This window comes from Esox lucius, chromosome 25, assembly GCF_011004845.1.
Source record: "Esox lucius isolate fEsoLuc1 chromosome 25, fEsoLuc1.pri, whole genome shotgun sequence".
In the NCBI taxonomy this organism is placed as follows: Eukaryota; Metazoa; Chordata; class Actinopteri; order Esociformes; family Esocidae; genus Esox; species Esox lucius.
In genome coordinates this window covers 3,282,873-3,306,546 of record NC_047593.1, presented here as the reverse complement: position 1 = coordinate 3,306,546, position 23,674 = coordinate 3,282,873, and the positions used below count along the sequence as shown (strand labels likewise).

Genomic DNA, 23,674 nt, shown 5'->3' with positions numbered 1-23,674 from the left:
GAAGGTTTTAATTAATCACATAATGCGTGTGGATATAATTCTAGCTTGGTTACTTCTAGGCTACAGCAGTGATTCCCAAAATGTGGTTTGCACACCCCCCCCCCCCACAGGTGTCAGAAAGAAAATGTAATGGCAGATAATCTATTATCTATTTGCAAACATGTACAACTGGTTAAAAACAGGACAACTGCCCAGTAAACGTGTAGACGAGCCATTAAAAGATAAGGTCAGTAGGCCTTAAGAAGGAGAAGAGGGTAAAATGAGATTGGACTCAGTGGCGAGAGAAACAGAGATCTGAGGGACAGAGAGAGCCTAATCTTGCAGATAGGTAATGGGTGGAAGATGATGGAGAGCCAGAAACGGAGGCATGGGGAAGAAATGATGGCCCATTATCAGGGGAAGGAGAGTGAGAATCGGACAAGCAAAAGAAGAAAGTATGATGACAATTACTTAAGTCTGGGGTTCAACTGGAAGGGTGATGCCAAATGACTTGCCACAGTGTGTGGTATGCAGTGAGGTTCTAGCTAACAGTTGTCTCAAGCCCGCTCATTTATGTCACCACCTAAATGCGAAACATGCCAATGTAAGAGGAAAGAACTGCTGCTTTTAAAAACAAAATCTAAAATGGTAGAACTGTGGCAAAGCCAAAAACAACTGCAGTTACATTCAAGCATAGGGCCTACCAAAAATGTGCCATCAGCATCCTATTTTGTTAGCTATAGATTGGCTAGAAAGGGACTACCTCACACAGTAGCAGAAGTCGTGTTTACCAGCTGCAAAATAAATGGTAGAATGCATGATTGAGGATAATGAAACAAAAAAGTTGGACAGGATCCCGGTTTCAATCAAAATGTGTCGCGCCCCACTGACAGAATGTCTGAAGACATTCTCTCTAAATTCACATTAAAAATAGTGAGTCTTACTCTGCAAGTAAACAAGTCAGCAGATGTTGCAAATTTGACAAATCTTTTGGTCTATGTTTTTTTTTACCTATTTGAAGCACAAAGATTTTTGTTCTGTCTTCCTCTGTTGTACCCGTAAAACAGAGGAAGAGATCTTCAATTTAATGGACCTCTTCATGAGGACCATTGGAACTGACTGGGCATGCTGTGTGGGATTATGTACTGATGGGGAAACGTCAATTGGGAGACACACTAAACTTATAACTCACATCAGGAAAGTCTATCCATCCATACTCTCTTTACATTGTACTTGGGGAGGACCTAGCAGCTAAAATCATGCCAGATTACTTCGTTTTACTGCTCCATGATTCAGTAAAACTGGTGAATTTCCTTACAGCTTGTCCGTTAAGAGTTATGCAACAGCGAACATAAAGCACTTCCAACATGTGGCAAAGTGTTGACAAGATTTTTTTAATTGAGACACAAACGTCTCAATTCAGTTTTCTTCAGCAGCACCTTTTATGTGGAAGACTTTCAACAGAAGCTGGCTTATCTTGCTGACATTTTTCTGTTTTGACATGTTAGACAGGTTCACCTCCTCCACCCGGATCCTGAACACTGGTGTTCAACAAGGCTGTGTGCTGAGCCCGCTCCTGTACTCCCTCTTCACCCACGACTGCTTTCCTGCACACAGTTCCAACACCATCGTCAAGTTCGCAGACAACACCACGATGGTTGGCCTGATCAGTGACAATGTCAGGCTACAGGGAGGAGGTTAAGCGCCTGGCGGCATGATGTGCTGACAACAACCTGGCCCTCAATGCAAAGAAAACCAAGGAGCTAATTGTGGATTACAGGAAGTCTAAAGGCTGCACCAGCAGGCTCAGGAACAGTTTCTTTCCATCTACTGTAACCCTGCTTAACTCTGTGACTCAGAGAACTCTGTGAACTCTGTGACCCATCACTAAACATACCAAGGACCTTGTTGCACTACTCCCTTTGTACTACTCTGACACTGCCTTGCAAAGTCTGATAATGGAGGTTTTACAGTTGTTACATTCCTCAGGCACCTCATTGCAACGATCTCTGCATCTTGGTTGCACATGCTACATTACTCCTTCAACTTGCCTAGATTGCACATCTAAAATGGCATTTAGAATTGCTGTTCTAACAACAATTATCCCACTTGTAACATACATTAAACTTAATACTTGTACATTTTCTGCCCTCCTCTATTTGCCTTAATAGCACATTGAGTATTGACTTTCTTACTGCATTTTCTTTCATTGCACCTATACATTCCACTCGTTATATACATATATGTATTACTTTATATTTATTACAAAATGTTCTGACCTCTTCAATTTGCACTCTGGTTAGATGCTAACTGCATTTTGTTGTACAGTACTTGTACTGTTGAATGACAAAGTTGAACTACTTGTGCATAATGCTTTTGCAAATTTACTGTCTATCATTAACAGGCAAAGATCACTGTTACTATAATTTGCATGAAACAAATTGGAGGGAGGATCTCAATCCTTCATTTATAATCTTTTTGATTGCTGAGATCCTTCCCTCTACAGTTATGGATGACTACTGTTGTGCATTGTACATGTACAGTATAGAAACCAGTGCTTTGGTCATATTAAAAGAAAATATCTTCTGGCATGCATTTTGAGGTCAGCCCTGGCCTACCAGAACATTTGCATTGGTTAATAATGTTAATCAGTTAATATCTTTCAGTGGCCCAGTCAAAGTCTTGATCTCAATCCCACTGAGAAGCAGTGGCAGTATTTCAGTCCACTTCGATAGTGTGTGCTAAGGCCTATTAAAGATTTCTTGGGGATTTTAGGCTACTGGTTGTAGAATTGTTGCTGTCAAGTCAAAAGAGGTGCATGAAAATTATGTGGTATGTTATTTATGTGCAGATCTATACCCTTGCATGATCTATGTCCTTGCTTTCAAGCATTATTGATTATAAACATATTCCAGAATAAGAGGTTTGAAAACAATGGGTTGTTCAACTGTGCAATTATATATATAAGGGTTAATCTCATAAGCATTTGTAAATGCATTTATACATGGTTAATAACTGGAAGTAAATGTTGGCTCATTAATTGTTGGCAAGCACCGAACAATATTTTGATCAATGTGTTATGATAATTTATGAATGGTTTATGATGCTAAAATAACTATTAATAATGTCATTACAAACCCTTCATATATAATTAATAAAATACTGTGTAAATACTGTGAATGAAATTGAAAGTTTACAGTCACCAAAAGCACATTATTCTTTTACATCTATATGGGATGTAAGCATCATGGCTAAAAATAGGCTGCATTATTGCTTTTTTTAAAAGCCATGACCAAGTGGATTTCTGAGCTAGAAACGCAGAGTGCTTTCCTTTCTAAAAAGTAAAAACATACATGCTGACATTATTTTCTGTTGCCAAAGAATCATGGAATAATGCCAAATTAATGACATTAGCTACACCAATAGATGACATGTACATATGTACTGCAATTACAGTGCAATTTGACATGCATGTAGATTAGTTGGATTACACTTGCTTTCCTCTTATCTGCCCAGTTACATTTAAAATTATATAACAGCAAATGCTATTATTAAGACCAAATTACAGTATTGAGTGCACTTATATTCGTACTGGCCCCGTCCAGAACTCAAACACACAACCCTGGCAATGCAAGCATCATGCTCTATCCACTGGGCTACACAGGTTCAGATGGAGCCTATGTGTCACATGGAAGAAAAAAAGCTCTGGCAACCGTCGTTATATAAAAGTATGTATATAAAAGCAAGTTCTCCCCCACGTAATCAATCTACCACATACGCATCAACCACTTTTGAATCTCGCAATTAATCAAATGTGCTTTAGAGGAATGGGGTGATGGACTAACAGAACTATTTCAGAAGTATGTCCAAAACCGGAATGGCATTTCTTATGGAGATACCTTTTCTATGTTAGCTACAAGACTGCGACCAAAAATAGCTGCACCAGACCTTGTCAGCAGAGTGGAGATTGGCTAAAGAATTAACTCAAAAGAAATTGAGTTTTAATGTCTCATTTGACGTCATTTCATAGATTAGTGATACTTGCGATTAACGTGTCTTTTGTAGCTATTCAAGGCTTCCTGACACTTCCGATTGGACCTGTGATTCCGTTAATAATAACATGGCTTAGACCTCTTAGCCACAACCTGAGTAGATGTCTTAGTCACAACCTGAGACGCAACAGTAGCATTCCATTCATCCTTCACCCTTTTGATGGCCTCCAATACATTCATGGTAATGCCTCCACAGTAAAACGATACACTCAGGAGCCCATTTATTATTAGCTACCCCTGTTCTCAAAAATATATTACTCCTACAGACAGTACGTCTTGTGACCAAGGCTCGCTATATAAAGCACGCAGACAGGCAGGCATTGAGGCATTCAATTACTGTTCGATTGAACTTTAGAATGAGTGAAGTGAATTAGGGAATTCATTGGGTATGGTTTGAGGGTTGGTGCCAGACATGCCAATTCCAGTATCTCAGAAAAGACTGTCCATCTGGGCTTTTAATGCACAACAGTGTTCAGGGTTTACAAAGAAAAAACATTCAGTTATTAGACATCCTGTGTGCTAAAAAGATTGTTGAAAGGTTGAAGGAGAAAATGATTCCCCACATTCAGGCACTTTGTTGTTGAAAGTGGATGGTATAAAATAAAGACGTCACAACCATTGAATGTACTTTCAAGGAGTTCCTAGTCCTCCATATTGATTTCTTTCTTTCTCCTTGCACTTTTTATAGGTGACTGAGAAAGCCTTGGCACCAGTGATGTGCAAGGGGTTCAGGGAGTCACGCAAACACGTGTTGATGCATTTCTCAGCTATCCTTTCTCATTTTTAATCTCTGGATTTTAGATTAAACCAAGATAATTTTAGATTGACCCTAACAGCAACTCAGTGCATTTCATTCCTGGGACTCAATACTGATCTGAACATCAGAGTGTAGAGCGGATGGGTTTTACCTTGACCCAGCCCCGTTTCAGCAGGTGGCTGTACAGTGCATTTTAGCACCGGCACTCTGTCTTGTGTCAATGATCACTATCATTCCCCGGTACTGTTATGCATGCAAACAGTTCAACACCAGTGGGTTACACACATGAACATAACTCACCTATGAGAGACTTCAGGTTTTCCTCTCATGCATCAGGGTACTAATCCCATGGAAGGACCCACAACTATTGTTGCAGAGTGCTGTAGTGGGCGAAGCTCTATCATAGACGTTGAACATAACAGACACTTTACTCAGGGGGTGGGGAGATGTGTGGTGGCACTGAAATAAGCTCTTAGCAACCTTCCTATCATTAAGGTGTTTCTGACCTACAATGTTGGACCAGCATGTTCCAGTAATAACAAACAGGATGTCGGTGGCCTATGTCAACAGAAAGCAGTGTTGTCTCCTGGTTAGCTGAGTAGGGGGAGTCACTGAATAGTGGCAAAACTGTTTTGTTTCCATTTTGACAGAAAAGCATCCATTAGTAGTTGGGGTTCCAAGACATTGACAAGTCCCTGTTATCTGTCTGACATGGCCGAAGCGTTACGTGACATTAAAGTATTAAAACTCTTCGTCCTGACCGAAAAGACATACGTCAGAAATGTTCTCTCACCTCACATCTGTAACTTGCATTAACCACACAATACTTTAAAATTATATATAAAAAAACAATTTACTACTCTAACATGCCATTCTCTCAATAACAGTGTTGCAGAGATTAAAAGGTTAATTAATGGTTTCAGTCATCTCAGCACATCTTTTTCAAGCAAAACAGCTCAGCTAACCTACTCAAATTGATAGTTTGTGACGACAATGATAGTTAGCTAACATCATAAGATGCATCTAGCATTTGGCCCGCCATCTGGTTAGCATAGATAACTAATAACATGTCTTAGTTTCCACATTAGATATGTTGTCATCATGCTTTTTTCAATTAAATATAGGAATAGATGATCTGCACATCATTGCATTCTGTTTTAATTGGCATTTTATGCAGCGTCTCAACTATTTTGGAAACAGGGTTGTAGAAAATAACTAGTTCATTGTCCAACATGTTCAAGTCATAGATATGTAATAACTTTATCCACTGCCTAACAAAATAGGACAGAAATGTAGCAACAAATAGGCGATCAAACAAGAAACATGGGAGTAGCTCTTGGATTTTGATTGCAGTATAACAACTGCACATAAGTCACAGAAAAAGAAATGCTGCCCCAAAGATAAAGAAAAAAATTACTTTGAAAATATGTAAACATTTACCACACTTAAATTATTATATTGAATATTATCCATAAATTATTTATTTTTACCAAACAAATGTTTTACCCTACTGTACATGTTTGTACTGGACAAGGTGCGTATTGAGGGCCTATCACTGATTCGTGTGGAACCCCCTTGGCTAGGACAAGGATTAGTGGCTGCCATTGCACATGGGACTTTCAGTACTGTCCCAGATGTAAGGGATTCATGGCCAGAAGGGTGGAAACTAAGGACAGTATCACTACTATTCACTAACTTTGGCTTCCTCTATCATAAGGGGGTTCTATGCTTCATAGTCGTCCTCTGGAATTATTGGCACCATTGGCAAAACAATTAAAAATGTAATTAGCGTCATACACTAAACATATGATAAAATGAACCTTTAATGAAGTTAAATAAAAAACTAAGCAGAAAGAATTTGGTCTAACATCCAGTACCTGACAGAGCCCATTATGGCATTCATTCTAACCGGGTTCCCAGGCCTTTGAAAGCAAAAAATTCCCAAACCATCACATATCCACCATCATACTTAACAAAATCACCTTTTTCTTTGAAACATTTTACCTCAAATGTTCTCCTATTTTTATAAAGCTGAAAAACATGACATTTTCCATAACAAACATTTTTGCTTATACCAAGAATTCCATTATCTCTGTAGTCCACTGTATTGTAACAATGTATGCAAAGTGTTGAAGAATAACATTTTATTCCCAGAGAACCCCACATGTCTAGCAAGCCCAGTATGCTCATGGTCTGCAATACCAGAGTTGTGGGTTCAGTGCCCGTGAGGACTGGTGTTGGAAAAGAAGACATTTTGCTGCTTTAATTGCTAAGGCCTATTCTTCCACCACTATTTTTCCATGCAACACTGAACATTTCATGCAGCAGTTTATTTCCACCCTTAACCAGCAATATTTCAACACATAGAACAGTAGAAATGTGCATAACACCAGCACAATTATTTCTATGTGTTCAAAACCATGACAGTCCCTATTGATCACTGCAATAGGTACATCGACAAAATGTCTCCAAAATGGCTTTAAGCCAATGCAGCTTGTATGCATCAAATGGTAATGACAAGACCCTGCTTTCACCTCCTTAAGCTACAATTATTTTATTTGGGAACACACAATAATAGAAACCTTAGCAGGGAAACAGTGTTGCCCCTATGCTTTGCTCAGTGGCTGGAGCACTGTGTGGTCTGACAGAAACAAAAAGTGCCTCAGGCCACTAACTCCCTACGCTTAGCGCATTCAACTCTGGACTGCCTCAGTTACCTAACCTTATCTGAACCACATTCAGGCCTGAATTCAAAAAGCTCCCCAGAGTAGGAGAGCTGGTTTAGGATCCACCCTCCCACTTTGCCAAAGTAACACTGTTAATGATCTAACAGTTAATGAGTCTAAACTGACCTCAGATCAACATTCTTACTCGGAAAGGCATTAGGAAAATGAGCCTGGGGTAGGAGCCATTACAAAGGGCAAGTCTTGATGGACGTAACTTCCTGCCAACAAGGAGTTATTTTGATTCAAACATTGAAATGTATAAATATATTGGAAGATATATAATATATAAATAATAATATGTTTTGCGGTTTATTTCTTTGTTATTTATGTCTCTTGGCATTAATAGAAAAGAACCCAACATTAACAGTAACATTAGCATTAACGTCTATAATTGTATCACTACATGCATGTTTATGGTAAACAGTGGATATTCTTTCAAAATGCTATGCTTTGAAATAGTGGTGTTTGTTTTGCAGAGTTATTGTAAGCAACTGTAAGCATTTCCAAAACATCAGGATATAAAGGATATACATGTCAGCATTCAGGTTTTCTTTTTAAAGCACCTAATGTATCAAGACTTACAGAGAAAAGGATGACTAAAGTTAATTTCCATGTGACATTTTTTCAGCAATGAAAGTGCTCTTGGAAACCTAAGCACTGACATGAATTTTTTTTGGGGTGATTTCATTGTAAGTGACCTAATTACCCAAATACTAATATGTTGAGTTTTGAGTTTCTGGGTTAAATAACTCTCTATCCCATTGTTGAAACTGTCAAGACATTTTGTAACGATATCTAGAAAGGCTTCCTCAGATCCAAAATCCTACCAACTGGTCGTCCAGTCTGTTTGAATTCTACCCATCGAGTCTGTAAAATGTGGACACTATTGCCTCCAGTCCACTCTTTTTCAGTCATGTTGATTCCCAGTAGAGGACCACATGTCATCTCTCCTGCAAGCCTAGGGCAACTTACCCAAACAGAACCTCCTCTTAAGGAGCATCTTTCTATCCTGTCTGCCAGGTACACAGGCTTCATTCCAAATGACACCCTGTTTTCTATATAGTGCACAACTTTTGATCAAAGTCCTATGGGCCCTATTCAGAAGTAGTGCTGTATACTGGGAATAAGGTCCTATTTAAAAAAAAACTGTCTTTCTAAATCTCAGCATGGACTATGCCTGACCTACACCACTGTAGTCAAAACATAATCCTATTGGAACACAGATTTAAAAAAATAAAAATAATCAAAATCCAATTACTAATGACACCCGTTGGCCACCATATTGACTGTTCAAAGACGTGGTCTAATTTCCAATCATGGCTTTGTTTCTGGTTTCATGTTTACCAAGCCATCTCTTCAAAAAAGCATGTTGGAGACTCAAACCTGGAACACAACACAGACAATTTACCTATTCTGACAGTCTGAGTATGCCTGTGACTCGCAAAGTAGACAGTCTTTAGAGTACACCCAAGTGTTGACTTTTGACATTGGTACGAGATGGAGGGTTAAGCACATATTGCCTCAGGACTCCATTAGCATTCAGAGCTAGCACTGCTTGTCAGAAAGCCAGTACATCAAAAACAGGGTCGATCTAGAAAAGGCAACCAGAAGTCAGTGAAGCTAACTTTGAAAAAAAAAATCCTTGTAAAGGTCTGTGCTGCGTTGTTTTGGCGATCGTGTTGTGTTGATAGGATTTTGTCAGCATAGATTGTGCAACGTGCTGGATTAGTGGACCGAGACAGACTTTAATATAATTGTTCTGGTGAACCCTCCATTATGTTGCTTTAAACACGCCGACTTTCCTGTGTCTGTGTAGTATGTCCCTTTGATACACGTATCCTCAGCCAACACACATGCACAGATTTTTTCACTAATCCTTTAGTGCCTTGAAAAATAAAAATGTCTCCCTGCTGTGTGTCTGTATATTTTAAGAGAAATCAGAGCATTTCTAATGGCTCAGATCTAAAGCTTTGTCACCGTAGAGTCAGAGATTATTTGCCTGGTCTGTGAGTGGGCTTGATGGAGCTTTGTATTTGCATTGTGTTGTTGTGTCTTGTTCGAATCTTACCTTCCTCTTAGCCTGGAGCTGGCCATGGTAATTGTCTGAAGAATTCCCTGGGATCTCGCCTCCCCACAGTGTCAAGCCCATGATGGTGTAGGTGATGCCCATTACTAACAGGGGCAACAGGTAGACCAACACCATCACAATGATATGATACCTGGGTACGACAGAGACGAAAAAGAAAAATCATACAGTTTCACATTCAGGTTATTTTTTGAGCAATGACTTTCCTAGTTTGACCATGGCCCAACGTGTTCCTCACAGTAGTAGGATATAGGAGGCAATGGACTTTGGAGAAAAATAATACACACCGTGTATTTTGGACTTTGTTCTGTAATATATTAATGTAAATACGATTTTTGTTGACTGCAGGGCAGGGGAATATAAGTGTAAAATGTCTGCTAACAAGTCAATTTTAACTGTATGCCTACTCCAAAATTAATTGAGATTGTGTATTACAAACTGCTGAACTCACGTCCAATCTGGTTTATGGACAAAAATTAAATATTCAGCTATTTTGCCATATACATTAAGTAAAATTTAAAGTAGCAATGCTGGGAATATTTTGGTATTTTGTGATATTTCAAATAAGATAAACATTTTGGTAATTCCATCGAGTAGAACTCTTTTAGGAAGTAAGTATAGAGACAACATTCTCATGACACAATTAGCAATATTTATTTACTTGCAAGGAGAGTGGAGTCAAGGATTACAGAATATACCGTAAGGCATCTCTAAAGTAACACAGAACAATAATCAGTATTTATACAGTAAAAGGGGTGTGGTAAGATATTGCACAGCTGTCTTATATCAACAATACATAGGTTTCACCCAAAAGGGCAAATTGCCCCTACATCCCTCAATGGGATAGGGGAACATTGTAAATGACAGCCAGTCACTTTCCTGAAGAACAAAGAAGAGATACCCTAATTGCTTTAGGCAGATTAACAAATGTTCAGAGAACCCAATGATCTACTGATATCACTCATACCTGTGTGTCACAAACAAAGACCAGAGTCACATACCATCGAATAGAAAAGCAGACATTTCTAAAATGTACATTAGTTCAAGAAATTCCATGACAGGACCAAGGGTCTTTGTTTAAATTATGGGCATGAGGGGGTGTGGTACAATACACCACGATTAAGTGCTGTTCTTAGGCACTACAGATTGTGGTATATTTGCAATAAACCACAAAGACGTCTTACTGGAATTGTAAACTGGGTGTTAATGCCACTACACAATTAACTACTAATGTCTTACAGATGATATACAGTATCTCAGGGGTTTGCGATGTATGGCGAATACCAAGTGCTGTGTCCAGGAACTCTGAGATGCCTAGTGCCTATGAACAGCTCTTAGGCACGTATATTGGTCTAAAACCACACCCTCTTGTGTCTTATTGCATACAAATACCACAGTTATCAGCCAAACAGCATTCAGGATTTAAACCACCCGGTTTATACGAGACTGTAAATCACGAGTATGAGTATGACATAACTTTTTACTGCTCTAATTGCAATGGCAACCAACTTATAATAATAACAGGCAGGACAGGGGTTTGTGGTATATTGTCAATGTGTTGTACCATACCATACTGTACCATAGCTATCAGCTTTCAGGATTCAGATTGGCTGATAATTGACCATATTGCTGGCTTTAGTGCTGAAAGGGTATATACAACCAGAGAATGAAGTGAGGGGACAGGAAAGAAGGATAAGGGAAAGACAAGAGTGTAGAGAGAAAGACGTTGAGAGAAAGATGAAGAAAGGAAGGTCCGACACAGAAACTGCATCACACACAACTATAGAGAGAGAGTTTTAGAGATAGAGACAAAAAGTGAGAGACATACAGAGAAAGAGAGATATCCAACAGCCTAAATTAATTTAGTGTGAGTTTCATTTAAATATTTTGCATGTGTTCTTCTAATTTTTGCCGGACTGCGTAAGCGGAGCTGACCTAGAAGAGCGAATGTCTTTTACTGAGTGAGTCCATCCGTCCCTGACTGACTGACTTTCTACCCCTTGTTAAATAGTGTAGTGGTTAGAGACGCAGTCTGAGCAACAACAGGTCCTGCGTTCGACCCCCGTAACAATCTAAACACATTATGCCTGAGGTTCAGGACAGACAAAACCTTTGCTGGCTAAAACCTCATGTAGCTATGTAATAGGAAGCCTAAAATAAAACACTTCTGGTGGATATTAGGATTTGTTCAGGACAGACAAACACTTTGCTGCCTACATGATTCTCTTGTCTTTTCACTTGACAAAAGTCGGTTATCGTCACCTATATTGCTAGATACTCAATGTCATTCACAAATGGCTAATTAGCTGTGGTAAGAGGTTTTGTGGTAACGGCCAGTGGTAAGAGGTAAGAGGGTTTGTTCAGATTAGACAAAAACTTCACTGGCTACAACCTTCTGTAGCTATGGGAAGCATAAAGTAAAACTGTTTACTGTAGTGATGGCCAAATGAGGCTTCATTAGCATTATTTTAGCAGCAGGATATTACGCTGGCAGCACTCAGATTTTCATTATCACAATAAAAGCCATAATTGAAATGTATAAGGCCATATAGTTAACAATCTAGTATGTAAAAAAACAACAGACAAGAACAACATTGGAACGGACATTAAACATAAAATGACAGACTAGATTGACAGACTAGATTGTTAACTATATCGCCTTATATAGTTCAATGACGGCTTTTATTTTGAAAAAGAAAATCTGAGTTAGCGCTGCTGGAATAATGTCCTGCTGCTCGAAGAACGGCCATCGCTAGTTTACTGTTATATTGTGACTACTTCTGGTGGATTTTCGAATTATGTCTTAGTATTTCTTAAGGTCAAACACTTCGCTGGCTACACGATTGTCTCGTCTTTTCACTTGACGTAAAAGTCTGTTATTGTCACTTATATTGATACAGTAGTTATTGTATTAATGTCGTTCAAGAATGGCTAATAAGTTGCTAAAATGGCCAGTGGAAAAAGCCATACAGTTAATAGATGCTATTTGTGGGGGTGGTAAAATTAATAAGAAACAGCCTTGCAGACCTTTGGCTTTCTATTTTTCAATTTGTTGAGGTAGTCAGAAGAGATTTCACCGCATGCTTCCTGAAGCACCTTCCATAAGTTGAGTTTGCTTAATGTGCACTTCTTACTTACTTAACGATCAAGCTGCTCCCACAAAAGTTCCATAGGGTTGAGATCCGGTGACTGTGCTGGCCTCCCTATAATAGACAGAATACCAGTGGACTGCTTCTTCCCCAAATAGTTCTTGCATAGTTTGGAGCAGTGCTTTGGGTCATTGTGCTGTTGTAGGATGAAATTGGTTCCAGTCAAGCACCGTCCACAGGGAATGGCATGGCATTGCAAAATGAACTGATAGCCTTCCTTCTGAAAGATCCCTTTCACCCTGTTCAAATCTCCCACTTTAGCAATTTTCCACCACCAAAGAACCCCCAGACCATCACATTGCCTCCACCATGCTTGGCAGATCAAGCACTCCTCCAGCAACTTTTCATGTGGTCTGCGTCTTATGAATGTTCTTTGTGATCTGAACACTTCAAACTTAGGTTTGAGGTCTGTCCATAACACTTTTTTCCAATCTTCCTCTGTCCAGTATGTGTTGTTTTGCCCATATTAATCTTTTCTTTTTTTGTCCAGTCTGAGATATGGCTTTTTCTTTGCATTCTGTCTAGAAGGCCAGCATCCTGGAGTCGCCTCTTCACTGTTGACAATGAGACTAGGTTTTTGGAGGGAACTATTTACTGAAGCTGCCAGTTGAGGACCTTTGACTGTTTCTTAAACTAGATACTCTAATGTATTTGTCCACTTGCTCAGTTTTGCACCTGGGCCACCCACTCCTCTTTCTGCTCTTGTTAGAGCCAGTTTGTAGTGTTCTCTGAAGGGAGTAGCACAAAACGTTGTATAAGCTCTTCAGTTTCTTAGCAATTCCTTGCATGGAATAGCCTTAATTTCTCAGAACAATGCTGATGCTCGAGATACTCAACTAGTCTAAAGGAGGCCAGTTTTATTGCTTCTTTAATCAGCACAACAATTTTCAGCTTTTTCAGTTTTTTTGGGTTAACATAGTTGCAAAAGGGTTTTCTAATTATCAATTAGCCTTTTTAAATCATAAACATGGATTAGCAGACATAGGAACACAGGACTGATGGTTGCTGATAATAGGCTTCTGTATGCCTATGTAGACATTCTATAAAAAATAAAAAATAAATCCAGCTATAATAGGCATTTACAACATTAATGTCTACATTGTATTTCTGATCAATTTCAGGTCATTGTAATGGCCAAAGAATTTTGTTTTCTTTCAATAACAAGGAAATGCCTAAGTGACCCCAAACTTTTGAACAGTAGTGTACATCTGCACTGAACAATTTCTCCAACACTAGATACTCAACAAAGGAGGTCAGTAGACATTAGGTGTCACTCACATGAACGAGTCATATTCTCTGCGGGGCCAGACTACGAAGCAGATGGTCCGCTTGGGAAGGACACGAATGGAGGAGTAGAAGCAGAGGGGGAAAGCCAGCACCACAGCCATAGCCCAGATACACAGGATCATCACCTTAGTAACTGTGGCAGACAGACGGGGCTTCAGGGGATGGATGATAGCCATGTACCTGCGGGTGATAAGAGGTCAAAAGGAGTCAAATGTCAAAAATAACCAAGAGCCCATTGAGAAATGATTTAAATGTATTGAGTTTGTGTACAGCAAATGTACAGTACTGTGCAGAAGTCTTAGGCCACTGAAAAAGTGGTGCAAAGCTATTTATTTGGGCAGTTAGTGTTTATTTGCTTTGAAACAGTATAACAGTAAAAGTAACCTTAATAAAAATTCAAATAAGGATGAATAAAATGAAAAGTAGGAACTACATAAGTCTTATAAAGTATCTAGCCATCTTTCAAGAGGAATCTCTATGCCTTATTTTGACAAGAAAGTATGGAAAGATAGAGGGGAGAGGTGTTGCTGAAACAGCAGTGGACCAGATTCAATCTCACACTGCAGTGCACATGTGTCGCAGGCACTGCTCCAGACCACTTGACCAAACAGGGCCACAATTCTTTTTACTACTCATTATAATGTTATACAGGGTTTTATGAGCAAATAAACACTTACTGCCCATATAAATTTTAAACAATGCTGTCTTGTGGCCTAAGACTTTGGCACAATACTGTACAGGTTCAAATGTTATATTTCAATGCTATAAGCAATATTATTTGTTACACTACTGTGCTAAACTGTGATTCAAGGGACAACAACCATGCATCCATCAATGTCTTCAAAGATGTTCAGTAATCCACGTGTTCAGGTTTACAAAGTAACATTTAGTCATTCCTATTAACAAAAGGATTGTGTTAAAGAGTCTAATGAAGAAAAGGTTTGGGCCAGTAAACATACGTTTGCTGTTTCTAATTCTTGAGCCCACATGGTCATTTTTTCACCTTGTCCAGGTAAAAATCACTTCTCTTTTCACAAGCCTATGACTAAGTGATTAAGCTTGACAACACTGTGTGGATTTACATCTTTTACGAATGCACAGTACAGTGCATTCGTAAAGTATTCAAACCCCTTTACGTTTTCCACATTTTCTTACTTTACAGCCTTATTCCAAAACTGATCAAATGTATTCCTCAACAATCTACACACAATACCCCATAAGATCCAAACAAAAACAAGTTAAGATTTTTACAAATGTATAAAGAATAAAAAAATTAAAAATCTGTAAGTATTCAGACCCTTTCACATACTGTGGAGAACTAAGTGTGCCATATTAGTAAATACATGAATACACATTTGTATTTGCATTGTGTGGGTGAATTGCATTGCAAAACCAATGGGAGAGTTTTACTTTTATTATCTGCATTTGCAACATTGTGATGATCATGATGATCAATACTTTGTTGTCCACTTGTATGACCACTGACAGGTGAAGTGAATAACTCTGATAATCTCATTAGCATGGCACCTGCCAGTGGTTGGGATATATTAGGCAGCATGTGAACATTCTGTCCTCAAAGTTGATGTGTTAAAAGCAGGAAAAATGGGCAAGCATAAAGATCTGATTGACAAGGGCCAAATTGTGATGGCTAGACGACTGGGTTTGAGAATCTCCAAAACCGCAGCCCATATGTCCCCCGTCTATCAAAAGTGGTCCAGCGGTGAACTGGTGACAGGGTCATGGGCTGATGCACATGGGCAGCAAAGGCTAGCCTATGTGGTCCGATCCAACAGACGAGCTACTGTAGCTCAAATTGCTGAAAGGTTAATGTTGGTACTAATAGAAAGGTGTCAGAACACACCAGGCCAGTCAGGGTGCCCATGCTGACCTCTTTTCACTGCCGAAAGCACCTGAAATGGGCACATGAGCATCAGAACTGGACCACGGAACAATGGAAGAAGGTGGCCTGGTCTGATGAACCATGTTTTATTTTACATAATGTGGATGGCTGGGTGCATGTGCGTTGCTTACCTGGAGAACACATGGCACCAGGATTCACTATGAGAAGAAGGCAAGCTGGTGGAGGGAGTGTGAGGCTCTGGACAATGTTCTACTGGGAAACCTTGGGTCCTGCCATTTATGTGGTTGATCCTTTGATACATACCACTTACCTAAGCATTGTTGCAGACAATGTGCACCCTTTTATGGCAACAGTATTCCCTGATGGCATTGGCCTCTTTCAGTAGGATAATGCGCCCTGCCACAAAGCAACAATTTTTCAGGAATGGTTTGAAGAAAACAACGAGTTCAAGATGTTGACTTGACCTCCAAATTCCCCAGATCTCAATCCAATCGAGCATCTGTGGGATGTGCTGGACAAACAGGTCAGATCCATGGAGGCCCCACCTCGCAATTTATAGGACTTAAAGGATCTGCTGCTAACATCTTGGTGCCTGATACCACAGCACACCTTCAGTGTTCTAGTGGAGTCCATGCCTCGACGGGTCAGGGCTGTTTTGGTGGCAAAAGGGGGACCTACACAATATTAGACAGGTGGTCATAATGTTATGGCTGATTGGTGGAAAATGTTTGTATTCATAATTTCACAATCAACACTACTGATCAAAAGTTTGGAGTCACTTAGAAATGTCTGCGTTTTCATAAGATTATTTTTTTTTTGTCCATTAAAATAACATCAATATGATCACAAATACAGTGTAGACATTGTTAATCTTGTAAATTTCTAGTAGCTGGAAACGGCTGATTTTTTTAATGGAATATCTACACAGGCCCAATATCCTTCTGGTGTTCCAATGGCATTTTGTGTTTGCTAATCTAAATGTATCGTTTTAAAATTATAATTGTTTTTGGGAAGAAGTAGTCAGGTGGTATTCTGTCCATAACAGAGTGGCCAGCACAGTCACCGAATCTCAACCCTACTGAGCTGTTGTGGGAGCAGCATGACCGTATGGTAAGAAGTATCCATCAAGCCAATACAACTTGTGGGAGGTACTTCGGGAAGCAAGGGGTGAAATCTCAGATTACCTCAGCAAACTGACATCTAAAATGGTAAAAGCCTGCAAGGCTGTAATTGCTGCAAATGGAACATTCTTTGACAAAAGCAAAGTTTGAAGGACACAATTATTATTTCAATTAAAAATCATTATTTCTAACCCAGCCATTGGCTATATTTACTATTTATTTTGCTATATTTCCTATTCAAACTCATGTCATGTATGTTTTCATGGAAGTGACCTCATACTGTTGAATGGTGGTGTACATGCTGTTGTTGAGTGTGCTTTAGGGAGGTAAGGGTTGGCTGGAGGAGTCTGTCATTGTAGTGCCAGCACTGTTATTCCATAGCTGAATAACCACTACGTGCCCACGTGAAGACAAAGGATTTCAGAGCCTTCAGAAAATGTTTGGAGAGGCTGCATCTGTGGATGACACAGATTTAGTACCAAATAACAACATAAATGCAAGGTGTCCTGCAGACTGGAAACATCACGCACAGCTTGAGGTGTGCTCTCAACTTTCCACTGGTGTAACGACTCAGAATTCGTAAACACATTACTCCAAGCACAGTACACCCAACCATAAACTCTTACATAAATATCTGCCAGCCTAGACCCAAACATTACCAATCGGACATGCTGTAGGGAAACAAAGTAAGTCGTAGAAACCAAGGGGTTTATAGAACAGTGGCAGAGTCTTGCCAACTATGAGCCCTGTCCCTCTGGCACGGGTAAAGATATTGGTAATGTGTTTTAATAGCCTATTTGTTAATGAGAACATATGAGTGGGATCAAATGTGTTCATTAAAACTTGGGTTGACTAATATACATACACATTTCCAAATGTTTTTGAGAAACATAGGTTGAGAAACACTGGTATATGGTCAATTTTGGAGGAAGGCAGGTCTTCATCCTATGGAAGATAAAACTCATCTCTAATTCTGTAGCCTACTAGAAATGACACACTCAGATTTTTTATAATGCTACCAATTTTTTCACCTCTCCAGTCACAGCCTAATATAAAATTACTATTTAGAAAAAGAGCTCACATAAGCAATGGATTCAATAACAATGTACACAGCATCAATGTCCTTATGCATGCGAGGCAGCATGAGGCAGCATGATGGGGTATTTCTCTATTACAGATTTTCTCAGTTGCTTTCTTGGTGCAATATTACCACAACTATGTGGTAATATTTCACCACTCTTAGTACAAAAACACAACAGATCATCTAAAAAAATATATACATTTTTTTTAAACTAAGCACTTGCATTTGACATTCACTGAGTAGCTACAACACAAAATCCAACATCAGTGTGTCATCTAGAAAGACGTTTCACAGTGAAATACATTGTTCTTATAAAGTACATGCATTACTTTTAAAATGTTTCTCTTCTCTATTGTTAAAATACCTTTTAGTGTCACTATGCTGATTGTTCCTAATTGATCATCAATCAATAATTTGCTGAATATACTGTATACTTTATACATTGTTTTGCCTACTGTATTAAAAAGTATTAATAAACCTACAACACTGGTGTTATGCTCTAACAACTGAGCCACAAAAGGCCACTGCATTGCCTATGCACAATACAATACTGTCAAATACAGGACATGATTGCCATTCATAGTAGTAACCACAGCGGGTAACGATATAAGATGGGGTGTGAGCACTGGCCGTATCTTTTAACATGGAGCCGGAAAGACACAGCAAGGCAGAGGAGGAAATCAGAGAGTCCCTGGACTGTGACATTTAAAATATTTCCTAACCCTAAACTACAGTATATCCTGCTGTAACCCTAACCTTTATTCTATCCCATACATTAACCCTTACTCTAAACCTTATTCTAACCCTAACCCTAACCTGAGCAAGCAGTTGTTTATCAATCAATAGTTTGTTAAAAGGTTGTTGATAGTATTACTATCTATAAAACATCTGCAGATGGGCATTGGGCCTCTCAAAATAAAGTGTAACCTTAATTTAAAACCACGCTTTAGTTACATTGCACTTGGTCTGCAATTAAGGTTACCACATAGGTTATGCACTCTAAGTTACTTAAATAGGAGAAATAGTGTGTCCTGAGGTAACATGACAATCTCTACCCCGTTATCATTTTGGCCATTAAAGAGGGATATGCACAAGTCAAATGCATGCACCGCATTGGAAAGAACAGATTCTTCTGGCCAGCTCGGGAAGACAGAATTTGGCAACTGTTTGATGACATTATCAGATTAATTCCTGCTCTCCTGGCAGATACTGAGTATCATATGGACATACACTCACCTAAAGGATTATTAGGAACACCATACTAATACTGTGTTTGACCCCCTTTCACCTTCAGAACTGCCTTAATTCTACATGGCATTGATTCAACAAGGTGCTCAAAGCATCCTTAAGAAATGTTGGCCCATATTGATTGGATAGCATCTTGCAGTTGATGGAGATTTGTGGAATGCACATCCAGGGCACGAAGCTCCCGTTCCACCACATCCCAAAGATGCTCTATTGGGTTGAGATCTGGTAACTGTGGGGGCCATTTCCGTACAGTGAACTCATTGTCATGTTCAAGAAACCAATTTGAAATGATTCAAGCTTTGTGACATGGTGCATTATCCTGCTGGAAGTAGCCATCAGAGGATGGGTACATGGTGGTCATAAAGGGATGGACATGGTCAGAAACAATGCTCAGGTAGGCCGTGGCATTTAAACAATGCCCAATTGGCACTAAGTGTGCCAAGAAAACATCCCCCACACCATTACACCACGACCACCATCCTGCACAGTGGTAACAAGGCATGATGGATCCATGTTCTTATTCTGTTTACGCCAAATTCTGAATGTCTCAACAGATATCGAGACTCATCAGACCAGGCAACATTCTTCCAGTCTTCAACTGTCCAATTTTGGTGAGCTTGTTGTACAAAAACAAATTGTAGCCTCTTTTTCCTATTTGTAGTGGAGATGAGTGGTACCCGGTGGGGTCTTCTGCTGGATCATTTTAGTGACTTGGTTCTTTCGTTCAGGAACAGGAACAACTCTTTTTTCAAAGGGTGTAAGGTATAAGCTATATGCTCTGAATTGGACATTACAACATGTGGATTATGACATTGTTTTACTACAATTTGATGAACTCCTGAAACAAACTAAGATCAAGATTGTTTTGGTCATCTGACTGAAAAGTATTGGACGCCGAGTCAACAACATAGCTATGGTGAATTCTGTTCTGCGTTATTATAAATAACTACGAGTTGTTGGGTTACTGTGTAAGAACATAATGACTTTTGTATTAAACAATGATTGTTTGCCATATTCTACATTCAAATTCTTACTTTAGTCAAAGTCACTGGTAGCTGAACACAAGTTCTAAAACATTGGGGGGAAAACAATTTATAGAAACTGAGCTTGAAAAAAATAGCGTTGGCCTGAGATGAAATACCTACAGTAACCCTTGTGTTTCTTAGTGTGTCCACAAGTTTGGTTGCTTACTATTTTTTGTTTCTTCGTTTATCCTCAGGTTTGGATGTTTTGTTCTTAGCATATCAACAGTTGAACAGTATGGTAACATCCAGGGATGGAAATTAAATTTTTTGTCCACCGGCCACTGTGGCTGGTGGATTTCAAAATCTACCAGCCACTCAATGTTTTTACCAGCCACTTTCTTGTTTTTAACCAACAACGTGAAGCGTGTTGACGACATACAGAGCAGTACATTATCAGATTTGTCTCGTCGTAAACTAACCAATCGCGGGACTCACCATTGTCTGCTTTTCTCCATCGTTCTTTAAAAAAAGTTTTTTGACTTTCGCCTCTTTGTCCACTGGCTCCTCCTGAGATGTTTTCTCAGCGGACCTCTTAACGCCTGCGATGTAACGCCACATTTTTTTTATGTGCGCCGCCTCTAAAGTGTACGTAAGAGGATTAGTGCCAAGCAATAATACAAAAAATAAAACCATCTCGACAATAAAGTCACATCGTTGTGTTTCTTGAAAAAACTCGTTATATTTCGAGAAAAAAGTCGAAATACAATCTTGAGAATAAACTCATGAAATATCGAGAATAAAAGTCGAAATTAAATGTAGAATAACGCATTCGATCAGTGTGCATCCCTTACCAAAAATAAGTTTATTCCAGTGTGCTATTAGTATACTTCTTTTAAACTAAAAATAAGATAGTATACTTTCAGTTTACTTTTTGTATACTTATCAGAGATATACTTAACAAAATTATACCAACGTGTACTTGGCTTATACTGACAAGTATACTGAAAAAGTCTAAGTATATTTGGCATACACTTGTACTCAATTTATTGATTGAGATATTCTTAAGAAAAATATAATCAAGAATTCTTGCCTTATACAAGAAGTTTAAGTAAACATACATGTTCAAGTTTATGGTAAAGTCAGCTATGGGGTGGAATAGCTTCTGGAGTAAATAGTACATGGGTGGAAGTGAACCTGATCGTTTATGTAGTGTTATTAACCCACACAGAAACAGATAAACATTTAGCTGATTTTATATACAATTTGTCTTGATTCATACTGGATGCTATTATAAGCCATAACCAGAACATGAAATATACATGTATTTAAATCTCATCAAAAAACATCAAGTAGCAAGTCTCTTTATGTAATACGTAAATCATTGGCTACAACCCTGGACAACAACTGAATGTTTTAGTCCCGTTCATATGGATTTGGCAAAGGTGTAATGTACAACTTATCAGCTGTTTCAACAACAACACATTTCATCTTTATCATATCAGGCCAGATGGCACTGAAGTCTCCAGTCTTCCTAACCTCATGTACAAAAGTACTATGTAAATTTATTTGTGAATCTTTACATAAAGGCCTGCTAGATTTAGCAAGTACCTCAACTAAAACACAGCAATGTTTGGTACATACACAACATGCAGGGCTTTGATGTGCACACTTTTGTTTAAAAATGACTAAGTCAATATTTGCATTTAACTTGCAATCTTCTTGCCTTCTCTGCATTTAGAGAGACATTGAGACTTTTTAGTCATATACAGAGGATATAAAAAGACTACACACCCCTGTTAAAATGCCAGGTTCTTGTGAGAATGAGACAAAGATAAATCATGTTGGAACTTCTTCCACCTTTAATGTGACCTATAGCGTGAAGAATTCAATTGAAAAACAAGGTTTTTATTTTCCCCCCTCAAAATTTCAGTTTGTTTTTCAATTGAATTGTTCACATTATAGGTCACATTAAAATTGAAAAAGATCTGACGATTTATGTTTGTCTCGTTCTTTTAAATCACAAGAACCTGGCATTTTATCAGGGATGCAGACTTGTACACATAAAATGAAGCCTCATATGACTAGAAGCAAAGTTCTCCTGAAGCAGTTTCTTCTGATAGACGACCACTACATTAACGCTATGTTGTTTGAGCCTGTGGTATTCTGACTTTGAACAGAAATAAAAGCAGTGGTGATGTGAACAGGACAATTACTTTGCAACCTAAGCGTCACCAAAGTTACTTATTTTTGCATTCCATCTGAACGTTGTTCTCTTCGGAATTACTTCTGTGTCGTGCAAGCATCTTTTGTAAGGTCCAACACGTTTCGCCATCACTTCGGCATGTTACACACTACTACTATCAACCACGAGCAACCTCCAGCTTTCCCCGCTTCCCGAACAGCTCCGGAATCCCGAAATCCTTTCAATGCAGGCGCGCACCTGTCGCGATAGTATCCGTTCGCGCCACTGAGTTGTGTTTGAAATCTGCTTTGACGTGGATCGCGTGTATCTCTCCAGAGACGGTTCAGCATCTTTGGTCTCAAATTGCGGTTACAGGTTGTTTGACACAGTATATAGGAACAATAAAAAAACATATTTGTCAGTGATAACAATATTTATCCATCACAATGGTATTTGCCACAAAATATTTCAAGGACAAGACCGTGGATGTAGGAAGAATTGATTTGATGAGTATTGAAGACCAGCAAAAATCTTCAAAGATTATCACACGATGCCCCAGTCTCGAGGATGAAGATGGGTGGATTAATGTTAAATGGGACAAAGGCAGAAAAAAGAAAGATGGTCCAGCCTTTTTTCCTGCTAAGCTTTTAATGGTCAGTGGTAAGTCTATAAATTCGCTAGCAATGTACTTAAACTGTCACCTAGCTAGATAGTTATCCTCAAGCGTTAGCATAATTTGACAGTATGTTCTGTGTTATTTTAAATATTGTGTTATTTAACAACGTTAAGTTACCAACAATATGTCTGTTAAGGACAGCTCAGGTATCCCGTATAGCCAGAGGACCCAGTCGGAATTTTAATTTGCTCAAAACTTTGTCACATAGACAATTACAGGGATCTTTGCAGAACCTTCCTTGCCATTGTTCTTTCAAATCTTCTTCAAAAAACCATCAATAGGGAATAGTTTTTTAAGAATTAAATACTGAATTTGTGTCGGAAATTAATGTAATCTACTTTGAAATGCAATCCACATAGCTTCATTGTTTCAAAATTTGCATTTCTTCATATTTGAAATAAGTTGTCCCTTTATTTCCATTAAGAGTGTGAGAGTCGTGCCACATTGAAAAGTAATCCCTGTCAAACATTTTTCAATGAAGACATGAAGTGACTTCAGAACAAC

General features: G+C 38.8%; 1 protein-coding gene across 2 annotated transcripts in view; it reads right to left on the bottom strand.

Moving 5' to 3' along the window:
- tacr3a (tachykinin receptor 3a) overlaps positions 1-23,674 on the bottom strand; it is a 119,271-nt gene that overhangs the window by 62,441 nt on the left and 33,156 nt on the right. For both annotated transcript variants that reach the window (XM_010899680.4, XM_029118465.2), the window contains exons 2-3: positions 14,028-14,216; positions 9,583-9,733 (exon numbers count right to left, since the gene is read on the bottom strand). In XM_010899680.4, coding sequence (XP_010897982.2) covers positions 9,583-9,733; positions 14,028-14,216 — 340 coding nt within the window. The remainder of the gene's footprint in view (positions 1-9,582; positions 9,734-14,027; positions 14,217-23,674) is intronic.